This window comes from Musca autumnalis, unplaced genomic scaffold, assembly GCF_047663935.1.
Source record: "Musca autumnalis isolate F117 unplaced genomic scaffold, ASM4766393v1 scaffold_3, whole genome shotgun sequence".
NCBI classification, from domain to species: Eukaryota; Metazoa; Arthropoda; class Insecta; order Diptera; family Muscidae; genus Musca; species Musca autumnalis.
Window position 1 is genome coordinate 76,173,164 of NW_027411866.1, and position 24,028 is coordinate 76,197,191.

General features: G+C 36.6%; 2 protein-coding genes across 10 annotated transcripts in view; both read left to right on the plus strand.

Annotated features, from left to right (window-relative positions):
* Hmr (Hybrid male rescue) overlaps positions 1-24,028 on the plus strand; it is a 69,634-nt gene that overhangs the window by 40,412 nt on the left and 5,194 nt on the right. For 6 of the 9 annotated variants that reach the window (XM_073971821.1, XM_073971828.1, XM_073971822.1 and 3 more), the window contains exons 2-7: positions 18,371-18,596; positions 18,676-19,146; positions 19,202-19,346; positions 19,421-19,620; positions 20,655-21,860; positions 21,935-22,090. In XM_073971821.1, coding sequence (XP_073827922.1) covers positions 18,371-18,596; positions 18,676-19,146; positions 19,202-19,346; positions 19,421-19,620; positions 20,655-21,860; positions 21,935-22,090 — 2,404 coding nt within the window. Of the gene's footprint in view, positions 1-755; positions 853-6,017; positions 6,236-18,370; positions 18,597-18,675; positions 19,147-19,201; positions 19,347-19,420; positions 19,621-20,654; positions 21,861-21,934; positions 22,091-24,028 lie in introns of those variants that run through there. The other 3 variants (XM_073971824.1, XM_073971830.1, XM_073971827.1) reach the window with 2 other exon arrangements.
* Positions 1-24,028, plus strand: part of LOC141396394 (uncharacterized) — a 229,678-nt gene that overhangs the window by 22,994 nt on the left and 182,656 nt on the right. The gene's annotated exons all lie outside the window — the stretch shown is intronic.

The following is a 24,028-nucleotide window of genomic DNA, read 5'->3' on the forward strand; positions in this document are numbered from 1 at the left end:
ACAATCTCATTTCCACATGCATACATGCATATACAAGCTCATTTACTGAATCATTTAAAAGGGGGTGGGTCGGTGGGTTTTACGACAAGAGATAACAAACAGAATAAAACAAATGAAATGAGATTGAGAAAAATTTAAAAGAAAGTGTTACCGTGTCTACTAAGTCAGGAGTGCTCAGAATAGTTGGTGTATTAGTAGTGGTAAGACACTCTCCCCATTGCTAAGCAATGGCAAATCAGAAATAAAGAGAGAACACGTGTGGTTTGTTTTTACGCTACCGTAAGGAAGCGAGTACTAAGTGTCAATTCCCCAGTGTTACCATTTCTTTATGAAAATACATTTGTTTTGCAATAACTAATATTACGTTTAGATTTTTAGAAATCCACTCGATTTCAAATGTCAATTCCATAACGTATATGTTAAATAAATCCTAGCTATAATCCACAGGATTGTATTTGACGTTTCTATGGAATTATTATTTGAAATCGAGTGGATTTCGTAGCAAATTAGACTAAAGTGGGGTACACACGATCAGTTTTGACTGTCAGTTTTGCTCAAATAATCGGTTGCTTGTCAGTGTGGTCAGTCATCAGGCAACCACAAAATATTTTGTGGTTGCTGGACAGTTTGACATTTATCTATATTTCCGAAAAATCGAAAGTCAAAACTGATCGTGTGTACCCCGCTTAACAGCGTGTTTTTGTAAAAATGATTGCCTGTCACATGTCTATTTTATAAAAGCTTTTATATTTCAGGGTTTCCATGATACTTATTTTGTGAATTTTGCATAGGCATCTGCACGTAAAATGTGTTATTTGATGGCAACCTCGATAAACAGATGACAAACAAAAAGTAAGAAAAAAAAAATGTAATCTGAGTCCATATTTACATTAGGCAATTTTCCTTGCGGCAATTGTCAGTTTGTCGGTGAGAGAGGGTATTGAGGGGCAAAGGGTTACCATATGCCTCACCTCTCTCTCCAACAGACTGACAATTGCCGCAAGGAAAATTGCCTAATGTAAATATGGACAAATTTGTCCAAAAATAAAAAAATAATTGTGATAATAGGTCTGTTCGATAACTTCGCAAGTAAAAAGTATTCGTAAGTACTTGCAACTACTTCTGGTTTCTCTTTTATTGAACAAGTTTGTTATCGAACAGCATTTTTTAAAAGTCTGTACAAATTTGTACAAACTTTTGTGTTATCGAACAGACCTAATATGAAGAAACGGATGTACATATACGCGTGTGCTTCTATGGAAATAAATAAAATTGCATTCCCTTCCAGTTTTTGTGTGTTTTGTGCCATTTATTATTCAAGTTATTTAATTTCCATTCAAAACGATGGGTCTTTTCCATTCGTTTACTTTTGACGTATTCGTTCGTCTGATTTTGATACGAAAACCAAAAAAATTACGGAAATAAAAAGCTTTCATTTGTTTGTCACACGAATACAAACGTCAACCGCTATGAAAACCAAATTGTGTCTTCGTTCATGAAATCGACGAACGAAAAACAAAAACAGGCTGTAACTAAGTCGATGGTCAGACTAGCAAGGTTTCTTGAAACCAATTTCGTTAAAGTTTCTTTTCACGTTTCGTTAGTGTCCACACACGTTAACGTGAAATTAAAGATTTTTGCGTGTCCTCTTTATTTTACCATTCGCGTTTGTTGTGTTTCTCATACCAATAAAAACAAAACAAAAATAAATAAACTAAAAAACAACACAAAATAATTGACATTAATATTTAAATTAATAGTTAAATTTTCACTATTTCGTTAATTAAATGTTTTTATTAAATAATTTTATGCAAGAAAAAATCTTGCAACGAATGACAAGAAGAGGCAACACAACAAACACAGAAAACAATGTACATGGGTTTCACTACTTCATACCCCTCACCTATAAACTTGAGGTCGCCATGTTGAAATCGTGCTAGTCTGAAAATCGACTAATGAACAAATTAAGAATTATTTTAGCTCTGTTCCAGAACTAAAAACTTTTTACAATTTTTACCACTTTTACACATTTTGCGTTCCCGTACACAAAATTTATATGAAAATCGTTTACGACTTTTACAACTTTTACGACTTTTACCACTTTATAAAGTACGGGAACAGGCCATTTATTATTTGATTAGAATCCAAAGCAGGCCTCGGCATTTTTCTATGATAACATTTTTTTCTTTATTGGTCTGTTCCAGTACTGCAAGAATCTACTATTTTCTACTATTTTTGCCGATAACATAAGGGAAAAAATGTTATCGTACTAAAAAATAGTAGCTTCTTGCAGGTTCTGGAACAGAGCATGTGTTATCGGAAAAAATAGTAAAAATTAGTAGATTCTTGCAGTACTGGAACAGACCATGTGTTTGTTTCAAAGTTTCAGCCAAAAGACAAAAAACTAATTGATATGAACCTAAAAAATATTTGTCCTTCTAACAGATATCTATTCAATATTAAATTATATAATTTTCATTCATGTTTTGTATTTCTTCTCAAAAATTTGGTGTTTTCAGTAAAAGCCTGTTCCAGAACCTGCAAGAATCTACAATTTTTACTACGATAACATTTTTCCTCTATGTTTTCGAATAAATTAGTAAAAATTAGTAGATGCTTGCAGTAATGGAACAGACCATATATTTTCAAATTTGTCTATTTTACAGCTATACCTAACTTACGTCGTGACGTACAAATATATTCACCTACCTACCACAACAATGCTCTCTGAGCGTCCGTATTACCCAAATACGTTGAATCCGAAATCCCATTTAAAACATAAAAACCGCGACAGAAGCTTTTTAAATGTTTTCATTCGTAAAACAAACAATTTTCCTTTGAAATAAATTGTAGCTCTGTTCCTTTACGTTCAAGAATCTTAAAGTTTTACCACTTTTTACTCGAAAAGCGTTCCTTTACTTCAGACACCATACAATTCATATCGGAGCAGTTTACAACTTTTGCTACTTTTGCCGGTTTTGCCATTTTCAAAAGTAAAGGAACAGACCATGTATTTCATGTTTTGCTGGGCTTTTGTTTTCAAAATACAAAACACACACATACATACATACATACATACAATAACATATCGTACGTTCTGTCAAAGTTGAATTTTTTCAACTTGAAATAAAATACGCTCGACGTATTTCGGTAGCATTCGTAAGAATACATGTGTGCAGTGAAAGACAAGACAAAAAATTTGCTATGATTTGAATGTATACTAGTAGTTAAACAGTTTACTTTTCATTCTTATTTTGCAGTTTTTCTAAAAAGGTTTGGATTTTTAATACATTTTTAATTTTTTATTTTTCCTGTCATAATTAGTTTATTTCGAGAAATTCTCTCATTTGTTAGAGATGGGAGAGTTATTTAAATTAAACAATGTTGTTCGTTCTCAAAATTTTGTATGGGAAATGAAGTCATTATAAAGTAATTTGGGTTCGAACAACGAATATAGAGCGAATTAGCCTTAGTATGCACAAGGCATAAGAATATTCTACAATAATAGCCCGTTTCCACGGTACGTCGTTCGTTCTCTATTCGTTATTCGACCAATAACTACGAATAAATTACTTACATTTTTCCCCACACAAAATTCTATGAACGAACGACGATTTTTCTACGTTGTTCGATTAGAAATACTCTCTGAACGACGAATAAGTATGTCCCATCCCTAACAAATGAGAGAATTTATCGAAAAAATTAATTATGACATGTCTAAATTCAAAATTGAAAAATTTGTTGAAAACACAAAAATGATTAGAAAAAAGGAAAAAGATGAATGAAAATTAATGAACTAATCATTTTATATAGATGCAGAAGGAAGATGGTTGCGTTTCCTTCTTAATTCCACACACATTTCTTGTCCATTAGTTCAAAATCGCGTAAAAAATCAGAAACAAAAAGGAAGAAAATAACTGAAAGTCTGTATACACAAACATAGTTTTGTGATGTGTCTCTCTCTCTTTAATTTTGAAAATAGAAACATATAAAAATATATTGAAATACAGAATTATTCAGAATTTATGGAAAAAATGAATGAAATGTGTGTAGTTAAATATAGCAGATATATTTGAAGGAAAGTCTATTGCTTTTCCCATTCATTTAATGTATATTTTATGTGTTTTCGGTTCAAATTTTCGTGAAAACGAGGAAACAAAAATTATGGAAAAAATATGGAAAGTCTATTGCTTTTCCTATTCATTTAATGTATATTTTATGTGTTTTCGGTTCAAATTTTCGTGAAAACAAGGAAACAAAAATTATGGAAATTTTGTTTATGTTTCTGTTAATTACGAATGGTGTCGTGGAAACTGGTTAATTCGTGTACGTCGTTCGACATGCGAACAACGTAATTGAAACGCTAGTATGAACATGACATAATGGTATATTGAGTTTGTTTTTCAGGACAAAACCTAAAACTTTGCGTGTTGCGTGTGCGTTAAAAAAAAAAGAAAATACATGTATTTCAAATTGAAATACATACGTGTATTTTGTTTTTTATATACACATGCAACACGCAAAGTTGTAGGGCTTGGCCATAGACTAATGAAAACAGACGACGGAATACTCTCACGGAGTATGTTCGAATTGATTGTGCTAAAAAAGAAACTCAAAATAAAATGCCAAAAAACAAAAGTTAATAAAAATTTCGTCTATAAATTTATTTGTCTATGGCTTGGCCTAAAAAAAAATAAATAAAAATGAATTCATTGTTTGAAAATTACATTTGGGAAACAAACGTTCTCTTTTTTATTGTCGGTGTGAAAAATGTTTACATACACTACTACAAAAGGGGGCTCCATCGCCGAGGCCTGACTCAAAGTGATTTATATAAGAAAGCGATTTTTTTAATTTGTTTACAAATTTTGACGTTTGCAATTACTTTCTGTTGTAGCAGTTCGCTGATTCATCTCCCATGGTAATTATAGCATGGACCGGACATTTAATGATAAAATATTTGGTCTGTTCCTTTATGTGCAAGAATTTTCAAGTTGTACCACTTTATACCATAAAAGCGTTCCATTACTTCAGATACCATACGATTCATATGAGTGCTGTTCACAACTTTTACTACAGGAAGGACCAATTATAAGGAAGTTGGTGGGTTTCCCACTTCTTGTGGTGATTTTTGACGTACAAATGCCACTGTTTAAACAGGGAAGCGATTTTTACCACGGAACAGTTGACATCCCTAGTTTATACCATTATGTTTTATTCAAATATAGGTCACAAATGTAAATAAAAGTTGTGTTCCTTTACGTGTCTGAGGCTACGATTTTGACCATTTTTAACGTTTTTTTAACTCCAAAAAATGGCAACACTGGAAGAAATTTTTAAGAGAGAGAGAGAGGGAACCTTCTGCCAGAGGATACCAGACAAATTTCTCCGGATAGAAAAGGTAGAGTTGTGTAGTATCCGAAACTGGAACGACGACGTACGAGCCTTTCAACACAACTGTACCCAAATCATTTAAAATACAAAACAGGATGGCAACCCTACACATGGAAAAATCCCTAACTTAAAAATGGCAAATCTGCAGTCTTGTCTAACAAAATAAGCTACTCGTGGCCATTGAGTATTTTTTCTCTCTACAATATCTTAATTACTGGCAATCCTGCAGATTATAAAACCTATTAAAGCATAACGGCAACCCTTCGTATAATTTTATATTCAACACAACTGTACTCAAGTAATTAAAACTTCAATAAATAGCTATGGCAACCCTAGACACTTGTTCCTACATCGCAAAGTATTCCAAGAAAAAAATCCAATGTTAAGAATGGCAATACTACAGCTCTCACCTAACAAAATAAGTTACTCGCGATTATTGAGTATCTCTTTTTTCTCTACCTGATGTTTTGCATCCGAATTCTATGTGTGCGTGTGCACGTTTGTATTCTCTAAATATGTTGCTTGAACATGTTGCGGATACATCCAACAGAATTGCCATATAAAACTAAAACACATTGCCCTGTTATACTCAATGCCAACACTCAGTGAGTTCGCTCACCTTCAGTTACTCTCCATCGGCTGCGTCGTTTGGTTGTGTGTTAATAACATTCCTATTTAGTTTATGCGGCTACTTTATTTTTCATACGACATAAACAACAACAGCAACAAAGACGATCCATTGAAATAATTATACAGTGAATAGTGGTGGAATAGTTGAAAACAACAATAAAAGTGCGCCAAAAAATTTGTGAAATAAAAAGTTACAAAAATATCTACAAATGTAAGTTGTGGTTAATGCAAATGCTGTCATTTTTTAGTTGTGTTAACATTTGCTTCTTTGTTTGATGGTCTGCTTACGAAAGTGTAGCACAAAACGTAAACGAGAATAACAGCAACAACTGTTAGGTATTATAACAACTGAACGAGAGCTTGTGTGTGTATGTGAAACATATGAGAGGGAAAATGAAATTAAGGGAGGGAATAATAAATGTGTAGCATACGGACGGATGAATGAATAATGAAGGAGAGTACGAGAAAGGTTTTTGTCTTTGAAATAATGATAAATAAGAGTTGCCACTTTGGGGCCATAGTTAAGGTTTGTGCATGAAATATTTTTTTTATGAAATAATGAATGTGATAACTGATTTTATGATGAGAAAGAGATAGGCATAATGATTCTTGTGGGGGGAGGGGGTGTGGGATTGAGCTGATTGTACTTGGTTTATTGTTGTTATAACCTCGATTATTTTTTATCATAGGTTCTAAATTGACTTCGCACAATTAAGAACTATTATTATAAGCTTCCGGAGTTTAAATGAAGGGCGATCTCGGATTATTTATAGGTATTTAACTTAATTGTCAAAATCTAAACCAACATTTTTTTCTATTTCATAGCAATTTCTATTTACTTTAGTTAACTGTGTGAGAGAGATAGAGCAAGTGTGTGCGTTAAACATATGAGAGCGTAAAAATGAAGGATAGAAAATGTAAAATGAACATGTGAATTATAACAAGTTTTAAGGTATGAATTTTAAATAATAAGTTGCCATTCTGGCTGTCACTATTCCGTACTTAAAAACTTGGAAAACTTTTCAAATGTCGAAAATAGTAGGGTTTGGAACAGACAAATTATTGTTTGTATATGAAACGTTTTTGAAACAATGAAATGGAAAATAGAAGAAAGAAAATTTTTAAAAATTTTGGGTATTGTTTTTACAGAGATATCAAATTCGATTTCAAATGTTTTTAACGACTATTTATTTAAAATGTAATCCTAAGTAATATTTTTATAATTTTTGTTTTGTTTTTTATGCTTATATGTGCAGTGCTGCTCAAAACATTTGCAACTGACATTGGTATACACCGCACATTTTTTGCTATACTGAAAAAAGGTATAAACCAAATGTTTTTTTGTGATTTTTATTCTTTATTAATCCATTTTTCAAAATTAAAAGTAATAATTCATATATGCACATTGGTCTTTAATATATAAGGAAAAATAGTAAAAAAGTCACATTTTGTCATGCTCAAAACATATTCAACTACTGCCAATTATATAATAAACTTGTTTTCATATTTTTCTCAATATTGTATGCTTAAATTTTTTTCAAATTACATCTCAAAATCTTTTTTGAGCATCGACTGTATTAAATTATCAATTGTATCATTTGTAATCTTGTGTCACTGCTCCTGCAGGGCCAAGTAGAAATCCGCAAGTTTTGCGAACATTTTTTTTCTTTTCGTTTGAGAATTTCCCAGAGGTTCTCTATCGGGTTTAAATCGAGAGACTGGGGCGGCCAATCATGTAAACGCAAATATTGGCATTTTGTCCATCCCTTTTCCACCTTAGGCGTGTGTTTGGGGTCATTATCGTGTTTACACAATTAATCCGGAGATGCGTGTGGTAGCATAACAGAACTCAAAACGTTTTTGTAGTCATCGGTCTTCATAATTCCTTCGATCTTTTGTATTGGACCGATTGTGTATCCAGAAAAACACACCCATACCATAATGTTTTACTGTAGCTTTTGTATATCGAGAGTGTGGACTTTCTCCCTTTGGCCTTCACAAAAACATCGTCCTTCCTAGCATGAAGTATGAATGAATGTGTTTTTTCAGAAAATACCCTCTAGAAATTTGCATTTCCTGTGTTGCACAGTGTAATTAAACGGAATAGTTCTTGGCCGTCAATGAAGGCTAGACTAAAATTATCAGAAAGAGAGAATTTCGGTTAAAAAATGCTACCAATAAAGTGAGCTATTTCTCTCACCTAATGAAATGGTTGATGATTTGCTGCCTGCGAAATTTTCAGTACCATGTCTATAACGAAATTGGAACAATCCTGCTTATTGAGCTGTTGGACATTAAACTCAATCACTTGAACGATTTATGATCTATTGTCCGATCGCGTATTTCCTCTCTGGCACAAAATTTTATTTTCAAAGACGCCATTTCGATTGGGTTTAACATTGGCGAATATATCGGTAAAATCCTCAAATTACACCAGCTCGATTCTACAATTACTTTGGTGTCTTGTCTTTTATGAATTTTTGCATTGTCCATGATTAAAAATGAATTTTCTAAAACGCCTTCAATAAGGGCTTTAAATTAAAAGGTATTGACTGTGGAATTAGAAATAATCTTATGACATACAAACCCTCCGTTGTTAATTGGCGCTATGAGGTCACCCTCGGTCTCTAACGGTAGGCAAAATTATTTTGGCTCTTGTGCCATGCGTGATCGTGCTTGTGTTCTACGTAGGTGGAGATTGAATCTGCACTCATCGATGAAAATTAATTTTCCCCTTTGTTGAGGTCCACATCAGCAGTCAACTCTAAGCCCCAGAATCTGTAATGTTTTAGAACATTGAAACATTCTACTACATGTTTGAAACATTCTACTTTAGGGACGACGGTTTTGGCTTCTAGTATGGATGTGGTCTTGACCGTTTAGATTCATTGACGTGGAGCTCATACTCAGGGTGGAGCTGTCGGATCTCTTTGGACTGATCCTGGATATTTTGCCATATTTATCTAGCTTAATATGCTCTTTTATATCGGACAGAGCGTGTGGAATTCTAGATTACGCCTCTACCGGTGGAACCACCGTTGTAATTTGAATGTGTAACTCCTTATTCAAATCCGGTTTGCCTCATAGCTTCTTCCTCTTCCAAATTTTTAAACGCATGTATCTCGTTTATTTTTTTAATGTTATTCCTTTCGAGCCAAAAACCTTCCATTTGAAGATGAAATTGGGATATTCTTTAGTGGGCAGCGATACGTTTTGTGTTTTAGTAAGCCAAATTCGTGAACTAAATTGGTAAACATTTTTACTGAATGTCGTTCGATAACAAAATTGTTCAGTAGAAAAGAGCGATCAATTCAGAGAATAAAATTCAATCCCACAGCGGCGGATTCTTTTATACAGGATTGGCCCAAGACCATTTTGTTTCGCCAGCGGCTGCCAACCCAGCATCAATCCTATGCTTCTACGCATGTAGGTTTCATGCTACTAGAACTAATACTACTACAACAACTGAAGTTTACTGAGTAAATGACTGCGGGGAAAGTTATCGTACATACATATGTACATACCTAATGTTTCGCATCTTAAAACGAAGCAGTTTTTGTTTTTACGGGAAGTCATTTTTCGACAATATCTTGAATATTTTCTCATTGTTCTTTTGATATCGTTTGTCATTTATATTGAATACGCTATATATAATATCCCTGACTGTCGATGATAAAATTGGATGCTTCGTAAAAAATATATTAGAAATTCCAATACATTCCCACTTAAGAATTACTGTATGTTTGTTGGTTTGCATGCCGTCCATTAGATCAGAATCATCTGCAGCAGCAACAAGAGATTAGCTAGCAGCAGCGCTTTGAGCTCCGAATGGCTGGTGGTTGTTTATGGCGCAGATTTACAACAACTGTTACTGTAAAAGAGAAGAGAGGCAAACAGCCAACATGTTTGATTGAATGTGTGTTTAAATCAGGGACGAGCTTCTTTGCTTAGATCGTATAGTGAGGGCGCCCACTGAGTTGTTTTTGCATTTGCCTCTCTCTCTCACGTACAGTGTAAATTAATGAAAACAAACAAAAACATAATGTGGTTGTTGCTTTTTTCACTCATACGTTCATACATGTCTTCGCTTTGGTTGTATTTCTGTGGTCATCGCTGGTTTAAATCGTTATATTAAGTACCTGCCACCATTTGGAAGTGAGTTTTTCACTCCCTCGCCTAGGAAGTCACTCCGGAGTCACGCCAAGGAAGATCGTTGGTGAATTACACAATTTCAATAGTCTTATTGTGATTACCTTTTATCGCGTTTGCCGATACTTCGGAGTGACTTCAATGGCGATTGTTTACATTTAGTTAATGATTCAACACATTTGAACAAATATAGAAGATTTTTCTATCTGATGATTATATCAGCGGTGCAGTGGTAAGCATACTCGCATTGCACTCTGAATGTCCGGGTTCGCTTCCCAACTCAGGCAACAAAACATCACATTTTTAAAATGACAAAATTAATGTAGGCGGAAATTGCAAAGAATAATTTCTCTAAAACAGAAGAGAAATAAAAGTAGAAAAATAAATAAAAATAAAAAATTTAAATAAAATACATAAATAGAAAAAAAATATTGTTTTTTAATTCCAAGAACTATCGCGGAAATGATCTTCTAGAAGTGTCGCTGGAGTGACTTCCAAGACGACACGCCGGCGTGGTTTATTTCTACACAACGGACTACAGGGTGGCTTCCGCGACTGTTTTCATCGCCCTGGGCGAAACGCCTAAGTCACTTCCGCGATAGTTTTTGCTTGCAGGGGTATAAAATGTAAGCGGATAGGCGGTTACAACTTGTTGCTAAACAAAGCATATGGCGTTCTTTTCATTTGCTTTTGCAGATATTCTGTATGCTTATTTCTAAGGAATTGCCAAACTGAAATCTATTAGTTCGTCATATGTGATGATGACAGTGTTGCCAAAGTGTAACTATTGTTAAAAATGAGAAAATGATAATTATGCTAATTTCAGATGCAATAATTTGAAACTGAAATAAACACTTTTTCTTGGAATTAGAATTTAACATGAATGGTGTAGACCTGTTAATTTTCCAATTGTAACTCCTGAAATTCATTTCTAAATTGCCATATTCCATTTGACAATCCAATTATTCCATATGTAATTCGAATTTTTCCATTAAAAATAGAATTTTTCGTCTCGAAGTAACACCACAATGACGTTATAGTTACAGACGAATTTAATTCGAATGTACTTGTCAATCATTCATTGGTAAATAATTTATGAATCCTAACCATAGACAAATAAATTTATAGACGAAGAAATACTCAATGTTGCCGCTGTCAAGTTACTCAAATCCGAAAACTCAAAAAAGTTCGAAGACGTTTTTTGGGGAAAATGACAATATTTTCTTGGATATTTTTATCTGAGGATATTTTCCCATCAAAAACTGTTTTTGGCATTTTATTTTGAGTTTCTTTTTCAGCACACTCAATTCGAACATACTCGGTGAGAGCATTCCGTTGTCTATGGTTTCATTAGTCTATGATCCTAACCATATCTCTCTCATCCACTATGTACAATAAAGATGTTTGCCTTGTACAATTTTTAGGCAGCAACTCATTAGTGTTTAGCAGAAGTTAGTTTTTTTACATTTTTTGTAATGGGTTATTTGGCTCATGTGGCTCCAAATTCTTGCAATATAGTCCGAAAACGAAACCTGAACTTATGAGAAACCAATTTAAAATAGGAGAAGAATTAAACTCATTTGAGAGCAGAGAAAACAAATCGAGATGGAAGAATTATTGGACGTTCCTATGGAAAAGCTGACGACCAAGCCGTGATTATTAACCAAGTTCGTGGACGATATGCATATTTAGCATAATCAGAAAATCTAAAATACATTAAAGATATTGAACTCATTCGACAAGAACATCCTTATTCAAACACATGAAATAGATAAACATAATAAGCTACCATACTTAGACGAGATGGTAATACGACGAGTCAACGGACTTAAACAGATGAAGAGTAAAGGTTTTAAATATAAGTGACAAGCAATTCCACTAATTATTCAAAACCCAGACAAATAATAGTAACGGATGATCTATTATATATATAAAAATGGTGTAAAAAATGTATAGTAATTCATAAAATGAGAACGGCTAGGCCGATTTCTGTAAATTTTTTTGTCAGTTATTCGTATTTTCGAGGAGAAGGTCTTTACGGAAGACAATTTTGGAAAATCTCTCTGGAAAAGTCGGAAAATTGGAAAAATCGAAAATTGAGTTTTTGTATGAAATTTTATTCCTTAATAGCGAGACGTAGGGGATGGAAGATACCAAGGAACGGTCCTGACCGGTTTTAACATGGCAAAGCCCAGGATTTATCTTGGTCCCTCTTTCATCCCAAGTGGACACTGACCTCCCCGTGGTGTCACCTGGGGAACTGCCTTTAACACCCGTTAAAGGTAGTGAGCTAACATGTGCCGCGCGTTCACCCATAAGAACGTTAAAAACTTGGGTTTGGGCGTCGGGTTAGTAACCCTCCCCTAGAAAAAACAGCCTACTATGAAAAAACGAAAGAAAAGAAAAACAAACCCCTCTAAAGTTGACGAACCCCGCAAACGTTTTAAGGACCATGATCTGCGAATCTGCACCTGGAATGTTCGCACTCTTTATAGAGAAGGTGCAGTCTTCGCATTGGCAGACGTACTTGAAAAGTACAAGACCGATATTACTGCCATACAGGAAATACGATGGATTGGGAAAGGCGTCACAACAACACCTAAAGGTGACGCACTGTATTATAGCTGCCATGACGTAAAGCATGAGTTTGGTTGTGGATTCGTAGTTAGTCGGAGACTAAAACATCTTGTATCCAGCTTCACTCCTGTGAATGAAAGACTTGCTGCAATTCGAATAAAAGCTAAATTCTTCAACATCAGCTTTATTTGCGCTCATGCTCCCACTGAAGAAAAGGACGAACAGACCAAAGATATATTTTACGAGTGCTTAGAAGAAACATATGACCGTTGCCCTGCCCATGACATTAAAATCATTCTAGGCGATTTTAATGCCAAAATTGGAAAGGAGAATATCTTTGGCCCAACAGTCGGGAAATTCAGTCTCCACAGTGAAACATCTGACAATGGTATGAGACTGATAGACTTTGCAGCTGCAAAAAACATGGTAGTTAGCAGTACCAGATTTAATCATCTCGATATTCATAAGGGCACCTGGCTGTCTCCAGATCAGAAAACAAGAAACCAAATTGATCATGTTGTGATAGATGGAAGACATTCATCGAGCGTGTTGGATGTACGATCGTTCCGAGGCGCAAACATTGATTCGGACCACTACCTTGTTGCAGCAAAGGTACGCACCCGCTTAAACGTAGCAAACAAAGTACGAGCAGACACAACACGAAAGTTAGACATCGGTAAGCTGCAATCACAACAGATAGCCACAGCATATTCCACTCAACTAGCCCAATTGCTTAATCAAAGCCCTCCTCATCCCGATAACATATCAGCGCAATGGCAAAGCATTGCCCACTCCATGCAAACAGCCGCAAAATCCATACTTGGATACCAGAGACCTCCACCAAGGAATCCATGGTATGATGAGGAGTGTCGTGCTGCCACCGAAGAGAAAAATGCGGCATATAAGGCTACTTTACAATCCGTAGCAACGCGTAGCGCACGAGAGAGATACAGGGAGAAAAGGAGAGAGGAGAAACGTCTTTTCCGCAGGAAAAAGAGAGAGATGGAAAAGCGGGAGTGTGAAAAAATCGAGATGTACAGGAGCCAGAATGAAGTCCGAAAATTCTACCAAAGAGTCAAGCATCAAACTGATGGCTTTGGTACAGGCACATCCTCCTGTAGAGACCAGCAAGGTAATTTGGTAACTGATACAGATAGTATACTCAGGATATGGAAAGAACATTTTTCAAATCTGTTGGTATCCAATAGCAGCGAAGAAGACGAAGATACCACAGTCCCAATCCCAGAAGATGGTATTGAATGTATACTGCCCAGCCAAGATGAGGTAAAGACAGCAATAAATCGGCTGAAGAATAATAAGGCAGCAGGGGCCGATGGCTTACCAGCCGAGCTGTTCAAAACCGGAGGCGACACGCTGATAAGGTGTATTCATCAGCTAGTTAGCACCATCTGGCAGGAAGAACGAGTACCCGACGATTGGAACCTGAGTATCCTGTGCCCCGTCCACAAGAAGGGAGATAAGACTGTATGCTCTAACTATAGGGGCATAAGTCTACTCCCTATTGCCTACAAGATCGTGTCAGGGATATTGTGCGAACGACTAAAGCCAATGGTCAACGAGATTATTGGACCATACCAATGCGGCTTTAGACCTGGCAAGTCCACCATTGACCAGATATTTACCCTGCGGCAAATCCTGGAGAAGACCCAAGAGATGCAGATCGACACCTACCACCTTTTTGTCGATTATAAAGCAGCCTTCGACAGTCCGCTGCGCTCAAAGGTATTCCAAGCCATGTCTGAATTTGGTATTCCCGCAAAGCTCATCCGGCTTTGTAAAATGACTTTAACTGACACGAGGTCCTCAGTTAAAATAGGAAAGAACCTCTCCGAAGAGTTTGGTACCAAAAGAGGTTTCAGACAAGGAGACAGCCTTTCGTGTGACCTCTTCAACATCCTGCTAGAAAAGGTTATACGAGAGGCAAACGTCAAAAGAAGTGGCACAATCTACACCAATAGTCACATGTTACTTGCTTATGCTGATGATATAGACATCATGGGTCGATCAGTAAAAGAAGTAACTGATACCTTTATAAAGGTCGAAGGAGAATCTGCTAAAGTGGGTCTGGCGGTAAACGGTGAGAAGACCAAGTTGATGGTGTCGACGCGCAATGCGTCCATTGAGCTCGGACCGACTGTGGAAGTTGGTTCCTATAATATTGAGGTAGTAAAAGACTTCGTCTACCTCGGCACCTCCGTCAACACAACAAACGACATCAGTTGTGAAATAAAAAGAAGAATTGTATTGGCCAACAGATGCTACTTTGGATTAAGTAAGCAGTTTAAAAACAAAGCCACATCTCGTCAAACAAAAATAACGCTCTACAAAACACTGATACTACCCGTGCTGATGTATGGCTCCGAAGCCTGGGTACTTGCGCAAGCAGACATGGCAGTGCTTGGTGTGTTTGAGAGAAAAATTCTTCGAAAGATCTACGGACCAATCTGCGTTGACGGTGAATATCGACGTCGCATGAACCACGAGCTGTATCTGCTATACAACGACATGAATATTGTTAAACGTATCGAGATGCAGCGATTGCGTTGGCTAGGCCATATCATAAGAATGAGCGATGATGAACCCGCTAAAAAGGCGTATGAATACATGCCACATGGCGGTGCACGCAGAATTGGCAGGCCAAGGAATAGATGGCGCAAACAAGTGGATGTTGAGATGAAAAGGCGCGGTATTCCAGAGAGCAAAGCAACAAATAGAGAGGAATGGAGATCTCTTCTTAGTTCGGCCTATAGAACAAATGTTCTGTAATGGGCCAGCTAAGTAAGTAAGTAAGTAAGCGAGACGAAGTTCGCCGGGTCCGCTAGTTTTTCATAATTATAACTGACGAACTATTAAAACGTACCAAAAAAAAAAAAAACTTCTCAAATTGGAAATTCTTCTCTTATATAAAGCTGTAACATATATCAGGATTTTCAGAGAGATTTTATAGTTTGGACGATTATTATAAAGACAAAAATCAGCTAGCTTTATGAACCAATAATAATTTTGACAATATGTTTAGCAAAACAAAATCTAAGACAAAAAAAGAAGACAAATGCAATGTTATTTATGCCATAGCTTGTAACGGCAATGAAAACAATGTATGCCAAGAGGTATATATTGGCACGACAAAAACCAACTGTCTTGTAAGAGTAAGGGTTATCGGAGTAGTCTTAATTTTCGTATCACAAGGCTATACACTTTAAAGTCTCGTATTGATTCCGCCTCACAGGAAATCCAGACGGACCAACTGGGAGGAATACCTGAACCTCATACAGCGCACAAAGTTGACAAACAAGTTGAAGATCTCACAGGTGTTGCTATTAACATATCCATGTAGGGGACATCAACCAGTTTGGTGGAAAGAACTGGCAATCCTCAGAAAGGTCAGGAGGAGGAGGGTCGTGTTATACACACAGATTGGGAGCTTTACAATGATAGTTTCAATAAGTAGGTAGGTGTGGGTGGCGTCATTCTGACGATGCCTCAAAACACACCGCCTGTCTTCATCAACATACTAAAGGAAATTTTTAGGGCTTGTCTGATATTGATGCCCGTAGAGCTACTATGCAAAGAGGTATCTTCCCAAGGCTCTAAAGACCTGCGTACATAAGCTTCCTTGCCTGATTGCCTTACTTTCCTGCTTCATTTCTGACATAACAAAAATAAAAGAGTAAAGAGGGCCGAGCAAATTTCGAACTGGGTTGCCTTTTTATTTCTTTTTTATTCTTTTATCAGAAGCAAGCAAGGTAAGCAGGCAAGGCAGCTTATGTACGCACCCCTTATAGGCAAGTCACTGATTATCGAAGGACTAACATGTTTTCTACTGAAAACATTAGAAAGGGTGTTTGACTAGGAAATACAAAATTCGCAACATGTTTACGTCAAGGGGAAATCAAAAGAAACAGCGTTACAAGAGGTTATAAGCTGTATAGAAGAGAGTATGGATGACTCAAATTGTACCTGGACTAACAATATGAAACCCGAGCCCATATATTCGGCCCTAGAGCTAGTGATTGTTCTCTATATTCTAACTAACTGGATTGATGGAATGCTGGAAAATTAGCCACCAGGACCCCACAGTGAGGAGTTGTATCGACTTTGCTTTGGCTTATAGTAGTGAACGGGATACTCAAGGATTTTAACACGTAATCATTATAAACAGTGGGAAATTGTTGTGTGCGCTGTCTGAACTGATGCAGTAGTAAAGCTCTCTCGCTGGGCTCATCATAATGGCTTCGGTGTGAATCCAGCAAAAGCAGAGCTGTTGCAATTCAGCAGGAAAGATAAGCTACTATATAACGAGCCGAGTCAGTTCTCACTACCGTTCTACTGCGGGTAGGTTCCTGATTGGGCCAAGTGACAGGGCGGTCAACATACAACATTTAGCAAACTCCGGTACTGTGAAGAACTGAACATCAGACGCTAGTGTAAAGTTAAGGGCGTCTGCATAGTTTTTCGGGCAGAAGTCTGCAATGTTGGGAACCTTAGAACTTCAAGTGTGAATTGTGTTAAGCTACCGCATTGCTTCTCAAACTCGGTATGCTCTTTACAGAGAAAACCATAAAAATTTAGCAAGACGTACTTTGTTGTAAGGTATCGAAGTCGATCTGGCCCGCAATCTCAGTACCTAGAACTGCGTTCCTTATGTCAATTCTCAAATCAGAGATCAGACTTTGTATGTGGTCAAGCAAGCGTTCTACAGTGGATAGGTTCCAGATTGGACTAGGTGAGAGGGCGGTGAAACCGACTACATTTCTGGCCTTTAACACAGCTGAGGTAGAAATTCCCGATATGGGATAGACCACGCCACTTCCTAATAGTCTACCCATCTTCACTGACAGCAAATTTAACGCAACTGCAATGTTTTTCTGGCATAAGTCTTTGCAGTGCTGAAAGCCTTGGAACTACTAGTGGAAAAGTCAGACTTTGCAGATAGAATAGTTAGTCAGAACTTAATAAGCTCTACGCAGAGAAATCCGTAAAGATATGGAAGGACAGACCTGAATGCAAGGTATCGAAAGTCGATCTGGCCGCCAATCTCAGGTCGAAGAACTGTGTCCCTTATCTCACTTCGCAAATCAGAGATCAGACTTGTAACTGGTCATTGCGGCTGTTTGGAGTCCATGACATTGTATCTCCCTCTCTTACTTCTCTTCCATAGATCCTGTGACCCTGTTCACATATTGCAGGACCCTTAAGTGGATATGGAGCAGGTCATCCTAGATTCAATAAGTTCAATTAATCTCATTTATCCTCCTTACCTATCTGTTTTATCACCTCCCACCTTTCTCTTGTCCTCCCCCTCCTATACATTTTATCTCTTGAGAATTAGCACAATTACTAATAGCACCGCTTACTAATCTTCGAGTGCTGCTTACATGTCGGGTTCAGCCTATTCTTTTCATTGAAATTTAAATGAATCAGTACATAAGCAATTTATTTAATTTTGTCTTAATATTCAAGACTTAATAGAAGCAGGATTTTCCAACGAGTAATTAAAATTAATTTGTATGGTTATCTTGTGTTGAAAAGTTGTTGTATAGTGGCTCCTAATTTCGATTCAAATTAACATTTTCTGTTTTATAATTTTATCTTTTAGATGGATTGTATTGTCCTGGACGAAGATGATGAAGTTATGATAGCTGAAACTGAAACTTCTAACAAGGACGACGATAAAGAAAAATCCTCAAAATTATTTGAAAAACGGCTAATACGACAAGTTCGGAAACATCGCATACTCTATGATAACAGAAATAAATTATTTTCGAATTTGGAGAAAAAGGAGGCTGTTTGGCAAGGAATTGCCAAAAAATTAAAAAGTGATGGTAAGTGAAAAAACAAAGAGTTTCGAGAGGTCTACCATGCGATATAACATAAACAACTTTCCCTCTCTTTTGATTGCAGTTGATACATGTAAAACAACATGGATTGAGTTGCGTCACAAATATCAAAGTTATGTTCGACGTTTGCGCAAGTACTTTGTTAACGGTGCAAAAAAGAATGGCGCCAGACCCACCATGGAATTCGATTCTGATTTAATATATCTTTTTCGTTTTATTGAGAATCGTAAATACTGTGACATACCATATGATATTCCTGAACCTATTCGCAAAACGGAAAAATCAAAAACACAACAAACTAAAATCGATGATGATTTGATATTAATTGAACAGCCGGTAGAGTTGATTGTCATTGATGAGGATGATGACGCTAGACAGGGTGAAAAGCAATTCAAAGTGACAAATGAAATGCGTAATTTGATTGCTGAAATTAAAAAATATCCTGAGCTGTATGATACAACACGTAGTGATTTCAACGATTACACACGGAAGAGTGTGTTGTGGAATTCCATTGCGGTACAGCTGGGAGACAAAGGTAGGGATGAAGATGAAAACTGGTAAGAGCATTAATTAATCGTATTTTTATTTAGCCACCAAATTAATGAAGTGCTGGATCTTAATGGTAACCCGTTATGAATGGGAAATTTCGAAGACACCACAAGGTACGGATGTGGCCAAATGTCAAACTGAATTACAAAAGGAAATGGAATTTTTTGAACCCTATATTTTAACAAAGTATGTGAAAATTCGTTAATCTATGATACGTATTTCTAGTAAATTCTTAAAACTGCCTACTTTTTTATTTCCAGTCCCGAAACTGTGTATAAACATTCATATTATTTGAAAAAATGTTGGTGTGAACCCATGGATTACTTTAAAGAGATCTACACATTTATACTGCGTTTGAAGAAAATACCCGATGTTGTCTTTTTAACCGATACCCTATTGAAGAATCCCGAAAAGACGAAACAATTTTTCACCTTATGGGGTGATGTGTCTAAAATGAAAGGTAAGTGTGGGATTGGAATGAAATGAAGTTATGTCAATTAAGTGACCCAATATCGTGGTACCGTTGTACAATGCTCATATCACCATTTGGACTCGGTGACAAAAAACAGTTCCATATCATTGAGTTAAGAATAAAATCGAAAAGTCTTCTTGTCTCTTCTGGCATAATGGTAAATTGCTATAATCGCACAATCCCATGGCGGGCGGTTCGGTGCACCGGATTGACTCGGAGTAATCTTCGTATATTTTTTCACCATGGCATCGGCAATATATCCCGGAATGCCTGCTCCGAGCTCTTTTGGTCCGTGCCGGAACTATGGATCTGTTCCGTTTGCCGTGGGACCACACGGAAGTTTCTTAAAATTTGTACACCGAAACTCGTGGCGATTCTTAGAGGTACTAAAGATAAAGTCATGTGGCAAGTTCAGAAACAGGAAAACAGAATTATCTCTCAGGGAGTTTGTGATTGGAGCAGACTTTTCACATCATATTATTTCATCCAGTCATGATCAGGTTGGAATATGGGCTATGGTCCACTCCTTCGTGTACCTCCCACACAAAATTCGAAAAAGTGAAATTTAAGAGCTCCTTTCGCATCGTTTAGATTCTTTTTTCAGTAGGTTGTTCTAGCGGCCTCATTTTAAACGGTACAATCTTTTTCCGGAATAAGTCAATACTTCGTGAGATAATGGTCCAAGCTCCAAAACCCTGCCGATACATACTCAAGTAGCTATCGTGCAATATAACTCTTGAACTTTTTCAAAATGTCTTCCCAACTTTGTCTAATGTATTTTAATATCTCGAGGCCTTTATGAAGAAATTTGGTTACTAAAAATGTTTGGTATGTCAATGATTTGGTATAGCCCCACATTACGTTACATACAGATTTTAAAGCAAACTCGTGATACAAAATCAATATATATGTGTTTGGTTTTGTTTTTTAGTTTGGGTCAGTAGCTGAGGGTATATTTCTGTCAGCACAGTTGACTGATACTTTCTCACTTGTGTGGAACATAATCTATTTTTTATTTCTAGGTAATTCACCCGGAGAATGTGAGACCACATGGCTAATAATGCGTTTATTCTATTGGGAGTTGATGAATATGCGGCAACACAGCTATCAATTGACCGATAAATGGTATTTCGAAGTGATTATTACGGAACTCTATGAAATGGCCAAGGTTTCGCCATTGGCCAAACAAGCAGAACAACAAAAGCGTCAAGAAGCACAAAAACAAACTGCTCAACAACAACCACAACAACAGAAGACAAATCAAAGTCACAATAATGCTCCCGCAAACGCTTCAAAGGCTGCTGCAAATACATCAGCCACAAATACAGTAATGCCAGCAACAAGTCCTCAAATGCCACCACAATCAACGCCAGCAGCAGCAGCACATCAAGCACCGTTGCCAAAAATAACATCGGCAATAAGTTTAGCGCCACAAGTTCTTCAAGGAAGTGGCCTTAATTCTGGATTGCAAATTCGACCCATTGGGACACCACTGGTTTCGAATGCCGCCGCCTCCACAATATTGCCACCCAAACCTGCTACAGTATTAAATGGATCTTTAATTCCTGGAAATAGTATACAATTAGCCTATAGCTTGCCGGAGAGTACACAGGTGTCAACAATTAATAAATCTTCCTTGGTTAGTTCCACACCGAATACAATTCTAAACGGTCAAATGTCAAGTATGCGAACAGCAATGTCAAATGCTGCCAACAACGTAAACACAGCGAATTTCAATAATCATTTGGTTAACCCTTCGTGTCAAGTTGATTTGGCTCCCATGGTTCGTATAAATACAGCTATAAAATCCACTACGGTTAGCTCTGTCAACAATTATAAAACGGCAAAAACTCCACCAGCTCCCAATGCTGACACTATGAAAACCATTACCACAAAACAAATGACTCTACCCACAACACCAGTTGCCGCCATATCGACACCACCACCATCACAAACAGCCGCAGGACCATTGCCTAAAATTAGTAATGCCGTCTCATTGCTTAATCCAAATGAAATTCTAATCGAATTAATATCTTCTCCCAATGGTAACCTGTTGGTAATAAATGGAGCATCTTTGAGTGAAAAATATCAATTGACAATGCCCACTGCTGCCAAATTTATACGTGAAGTCATGGCCATACCGTTACTGCACTATAAGAAAGCACATACTCAACATAATCTTGTATATTCTTATTGGGAATATATATCCAATACATTCAATATGCCAAGTAAGTAGAGGCTTTTTGCGGGTCGTATGTGTATACGGATTGAACTAATGTGGATTTTTGTTGTTTACTTCTAGCACACATTTGCAAAGCATGCTGGCATTTCTTGCTGGAAAATTTCAATCATTTTCCACAAATTGCACCTTTAGAAGACCTAATGAAACCATTCACAACTTCAATTCGGGTATGGACAGAAACTACGGCACTCTTTGATTTATTCGATAAGGAAGCTAGTAAGTGATTTTCATTGTTCAAAATGTTTTAATTTTTTTTAAATGTAATATAGTTTATAACATGCGAATTGTTGTTGTAGAAGCATGAAACCTACATAGGGAAGCTTTCCTCAATAACGTCCATATTATGGGAGGGAATAATTAACTTTGTCATTCCGTAATATTCTTGATCAGCATAAAATTCTAAGTCGTTATAACCATCTATGCCTGTCCATACGGTATAGAAATTTATTCTACTTCTAGGATGTTTAGTATTAAAAATGTGCTATATCGATCCACGTTTTGATATAGTCTTCATAGATCGGTACCTTCCGACTTTCGGTATTTTAAAGGTTTCAGCAACATTATCTTACCAAAATTGCTGAACTTTTGTATTTATTCTTCTTTGGTGCTACGAAACTTTCTCCCCGGTATTTGTCAGTATAGGTCCACGTGTTGATATAGCCCCCATAGAACGGTATCCCCGATATCAGACCTAATTGACTGAAATTGGTATTTAGTCTTCGTTGGGGTTATAACATTTTTTGAAGGTTTTAGCCTCATTGTCTTACCGAAGCGGCTGAAATTTTGAAATTTGGTGTTTGATATTATTTGGAACTACAAAACTATCCTCCAAATATTTGTCAGTATAGATCAGTGTTCACCAGCGAGCTGCTACTGAGAGAAAATTATCGTAACTTTCAATCCAAAACACACGGTAATGTATGCTCAGTTGCTCTCAGTACGGGCTCGCTGGTGAACACTGGTATAGATCATTGATGGGCAAAAACACACATTTGCAGATTATACATTGCGATGTGTGAGTATAAAACAAGTAAAAAAGCATTAAGTTCGGCCGGGCCGAACTTTTCATACCCTACACCATAAAATATTCTGAACTAAAATGGAATAATTACTTTTCATTCCTGTCCCCAACTTTAAGTGGATACGTTAAAATGTCAGATAATGTTTATGTACATTTATGCTTCATTCGGGAGGCCCTTTTTTATGGTGCCTATATCTAACTATGTATGTTGACAATTTTTGGTGTGCTAGAAATTGGGAGGTACTGTTATATAGAAGTTATAATAAAACATGGACCTATGTTGACAGTTTTTGATGGGAGCCTATAATGTCAAATAACTCCTAATTCGGTTAAAAAATTTAGCTAGAATCTTCAAAATATCGAAAATCGGTACATAAAGTGGGAACTTCAAATGTCATTAACAGCTAGTTCGGAGGTATCTGGGCTATACGAAAATATGAACTTAAATGAACCGTTATATTGGGGCTATAACAAAACGTGGACCTATGTCCACAAGTTTTGTCAAATAAGTTTATTGACATTTAAGAACTTTAAATGTCAAATTATAGCTACATCGGTCTGAAAATGTAGCTACAAACGTCAAAACACCGCAAATCGGGGGTACCGTTAAATGGGGGCTATACCAAAACGTGGACCTATGTCCACAACTTTTGTTATATAAGTTTATTGACATTTAAGAACCCTAAATGTCAAATTATAGCTACATCGGTCTGAAAATGTAGCTAAAAACGTCAAAATACCGCAAATCGGAGGGTACCGTTATATGGGGGCTATACCAAAACGTGGACCCATGTCCACAACTTTTGTTATATAAGTTTATTGACACTTAAGAACCCTAAATGTCAAATTATAGCTATATCGGTCTGAAAATGTAGCTAAAAACATCAAAACACCGTAAATCGGGGGGCACCGTTATATGGGGGCTATACCAAAACGGGGACCTATGTCCACAACTTTTGTTATGTAAGTTTATTGACACTTAAGAACCCTAAATGTTAAATTATAGCTACATCGTTCTGAAAATGTAGCTAAAAACGTCAAAATACCGTAAATTGGGGGGTACCGTTATATGGGGGCTATACCAAAACGTGGACCTATGTCCACAACTTTTGTTATATAAGTTTATTGATACT